The sequence below is a fragment of the Condylura cristata genome, unplaced genomic scaffold (assembly GCF_000260355.1).
Source record: "Condylura cristata isolate star-nosed mole 26May11 unplaced genomic scaffold, ConCri1.0 scaffold00028, whole genome shotgun sequence".
Taxonomy (NCBI): domain Eukaryota; kingdom Metazoa; phylum Chordata; class Mammalia; order Eulipotyphla; family Talpidae; genus Condylura; species Condylura cristata.
The window spans coordinates 17,082,616-17,086,362 of NW_004567129.1; the positions used below are offsets into that span (position 1 = coordinate 17,082,616).

At 52.1% G+C, this 3,747-nt stretch overlaps 1 protein-coding gene across 1 annotated transcript in view; it reads left to right on the forward strand.

Moving 5' to 3' along the window:
- Positions 1–1,801: 1,801 nt before the first annotated feature.
- DPEP2 (dipeptidase 2) overlaps positions 1,802–3,747 on the forward strand; it is a 6,485-nt gene continuing 4,539 nt past the window's right edge. Inside the window, exon 1 of the mRNA XM_012730472.1 lies at positions 1,802–1,848. Within this exon, the coding sequence (XP_012585926.1) occupies positions 1,802–1,848 (47 nt within the window). The remainder of the gene's footprint in view (positions 1,849–3,747) is intronic.

A 3,747-nucleotide genomic window follows, 5' to 3' on the forward strand; every position in this document is an offset into this window, starting at 1 on the left:
AAAGCCATCAAACTGACAGCTAGGGGCTCACAGTAGCTCTGGCTGATTTGCAATGTCATCACTGCTGTCACCACTCTCGTTCCCTGGACAGGAAGGCAGCAGCCTCCTGAGCTCCAAGCCAATGGGCTCTTCAACAAATGTTGGTTGGCGCCCTCTGTGTGCTGAGGCAGTGCCAGGTGCCAGAAAACTGGCTGTGGCCTCAATGAGTTCATTTGCCAATTTTAGCAGGGGCATCCCAGCAAAACCTGAGCTGGAGCCACCCAAGAGTTTCATTCCTGTCCCTGTCTTAGAGCATAAATCACCAGACGCCTGACTTGGCGAGTTCTCCATAATAGGGCCCACCTCTCCAGGAGACTGTCACCATTTAGGTGGAGCCATCTGAGGGCTGGATTGCGCTTTTGGACATGGGCCCCTCTAGCCTCCTTCCCCCACAAATCTCAGATAAGGGACATAGGTGACAGGTTCACACCTAGGTCACCAGAAGCAGCCAACTGGACACGTAAAAAGTGTCAGACACCACATAGGATTTTGCTCTGGGGCCCCTACTGGAGGATGTGTGCCACAGCGGCCATGTGTGCTGGATTCTCTTCCAGCTGGGGAGACTCTTGTTTCTTGGGATGATGACTGACTCAGTGATCATGGCAGCAGAAACAGAGCAACACCCTGAGAGTTGGAGCAGCTTCATGTCTCCAGGACCAAGGAGCCCTGAACAGAGCTGACCATCACCTGGGCATTACTAGATACTGAAAACCGCCCCCTGCTCTTTGACCACAGGAGGTGGTCTGTGTGGGTATGACTCAGCCTTATTTCTCCCCTACAGTACTGCCATTTGTTGGAGGTCAGCAGGGGTAGGCTGAACACCACCAGAGGCAGCTGAACCTTGGGAGAAGTCTCTTTCTACCACTGTTCTGCTGCAGGTCTTGAATTATGCATACACTGCACAGAGGTGAGGAATTAGAAGAGAAGCTTCTTGCTCACTTGGCACTCCCAGGCAGCAAGTGTCCTGGGCTGACCCTACCTAAACAGTCCTACCAGTTGGAGGTTGAGGGAAAAGCAGGTGTCAAAGCCCAGAGGCAGCAGGCAGCACATGGCTGATATAGCCAGAGATAGAGGCCAAGGGATTTGTATTCTTTACTGAGACTAGGGAGGTCAGTGAAAACAGACACAAGATCTGAAAGCCAAATAAAGGAAACTGGTATATCCTAAGAACAATGGAAAACCCCAGAAGAAATTTAGGCAAGAGCATGTCAGACTTTTTTTCGAAGAGGAACAGCACGACTGCTCTGTGGGAAATGGACTGGAAGCAGGGACTCCAGCAGGAAGTAAGAGATGAAGATGGCCTATAACAAGGACAAAATGGGGGGAAAGGAGAAGAGAATCACCTGGGAGATATCTAGAGGTTGATTCAGAGAGGCACTGAAGTGAAACAAGTGGGGAGAAGGAAACTTCATGGGTGACATTCTTGTCAACTCTGGAGCCAGACCCTCGTCCATTGCCAGCACCTGGATAACTTTTGTCATAACCTCTATCCTCAAACTGTCGCTGTGTCCAGGTCTGTTCACTTATATTGGGAGATCTCGGACAACAAGGTTTCAGGAAAGAGCACAGAAAAGCTGACTTTAGGTAACAGTAAGAGGCAAACCTGCCACCCTGCTGACTAAAACCTGCTCACCCCTTGGGTGTAAATGTTCACGCCCCTGAGTGTATAAGGGTGTGAATCTGGGTGTATGTTTCTGTAACTGATTTTGTATGATCATCTCAAGGCCATGGCCAACAGTGCTAGACTGTTTAAGGACGGCACATGATGTTACACAAAATTGGCTGCCTTGATAATCTGTTCCAGCAATGGTACCCACGCTCTCTGGCTCAACAAGCCTATCTCTGCTGGCCTAGAATCTCCCCGCAAGTCTTGGCATGGTCAACATCTGACGCAAGGAGCAAAGCTTTAAAGAAAAAAGAAGAAGAAGAAGGCCCCTCCTTGGTGGCTCAAGGGCTTAAAGCATAGCACTGCAAAGCTAGCCTAGCCGCTTCAGTGCAAGTTCAATTCCCAGCCAGGAAGGTGACCCAATGGCACGGCAGACCTCTTCTGACCCACCCGCTGTTCCCCCAGCAGTGTACTTTGTGGATCTGCCTGTTCTGCTCCCCATTCTGTCTCTGGTGATCCACTCACTGCCCCCGTACCTCTGGCCTGTACCCCAGTTCTGTATGCATAAATTAAAAAAAAAAAAAGAACAAAGCTTAAAAAGCTAAATTCTCCCTCTCCTTCCTGTGTCATCAGTCATCAGCTGTTTCTATTTATCTAAACTTCCTCTATCTTTTGCCCATTTTTTGCAACCCCGCCTTTCCCTGGAAGCAATTGAAAATGAAATGAACAAGCTGCTTATTTCCCAAACCCACATTTTTGGCTTAGAGACCAGCAGATCCAAGGGCTTCTCCCTTGGAGAAACATCCCTTGGAGGTGTAAGTGAGGGTGCTGACCAGTTTTTTTTTTGGGGGGGATTGGGGGGAGTCACCCAGGACAAGGACTCTGAAGCAGAGGCCTAGGCATTCACACTCTGCAGCAGAGCTGGTAGACAACCCTCCAGCCCTCAGTGGCAGGGAGCCCCACTACCTGCACAGCATCATAGGTCATAGGTTTGTCCTTCTTCCTGGCCAGCAGGATCCCATCAAGCGCCCAATCCCTCCTATAGGACCCATAGCGCTTTATTTCCTTTTTAAGCGAGTTCTCTAGAGCCCCTAGTTCTCAGACTTAGGTTGCTGCCCCTGTGCTAGTCAATCTAGCCAACTGGGAAAGTTTCCAAAAGCGGAGCTGCTCCAGAGACCAATCTTGAGGTGAAGGAGTCTAGGCATAGACCTTGGAGTCTCTGGGAGGAGGAGCTTCTGTGAGAAGGCACATTCCACATATGTCGGGAGCCTCTGGCTGGAAATGGGTGGAGCTTTCTGAATAAATACTGGAGCTCTGCCCTTTTTTTGGGAGGGCTGGATTCACAGGAACTACAAGATAAGACACATGTAGTCTCAAAAATCAGATGCCTGGCCTTTCCTTAGGACCTAGACTTCTGACCTCAGTGAGGCCTGGGCCTCCACAGTGAGGTAGGAGGGATCCTGGCCAACAGGTCAGCCAGCAGCTCTGGGTGGAAGGTTGCCGGGGGTCCGGAAATAGCTCCTTTTCCTTCCAGGGAAACAGCCTACTTGTCAGGGTTCCTGCTCTCTTGAGGAAGGTTCCTGACTCTCCCCAAGTGCTTGTTCAGTTCACTCCCTAAGGTCCCTCCAGTCACACCCTGAGAGAGGAGGAGTTGGGGGGACACAGCAGCTCCTGAGGAGGGGCCCTTTCCTGAGGCTAAACAGGTAAGATTAGGGCGGGAGGCTGCTACTAACAGCTCCTGGTTCCCTCTGAGATGGGTGGGGGAGTGAGGGAGGGAAGGTCAGGGCCAGCCGGCCCCTTCCTCAATCCAGAGTCCACAAAGTCAACCCTTCACTTTTAGAAACTATCTCCTCCCCCACACCTACCACGCACGGCCCAGAGGCGGGAAACCTGGAGCCGGGAGCCTAGAGCCTAGGCCACAGTCAGCTGCAAGTGGCTCTGGAGCCCGAGCAGTCCGACGGCGCAGTGACGTGGTGGGAGAGGCTCCCCAAGCCACTCTGGAGGAAGCTCCCCGGCGGTCTCTCCTGTAGAGCAAGGCCGGCCGGGCCAGAAGAAGCCGGGTGGGCCCTCCGGAGCAATGGCGCGCGAGGCAGGGCCTCCTG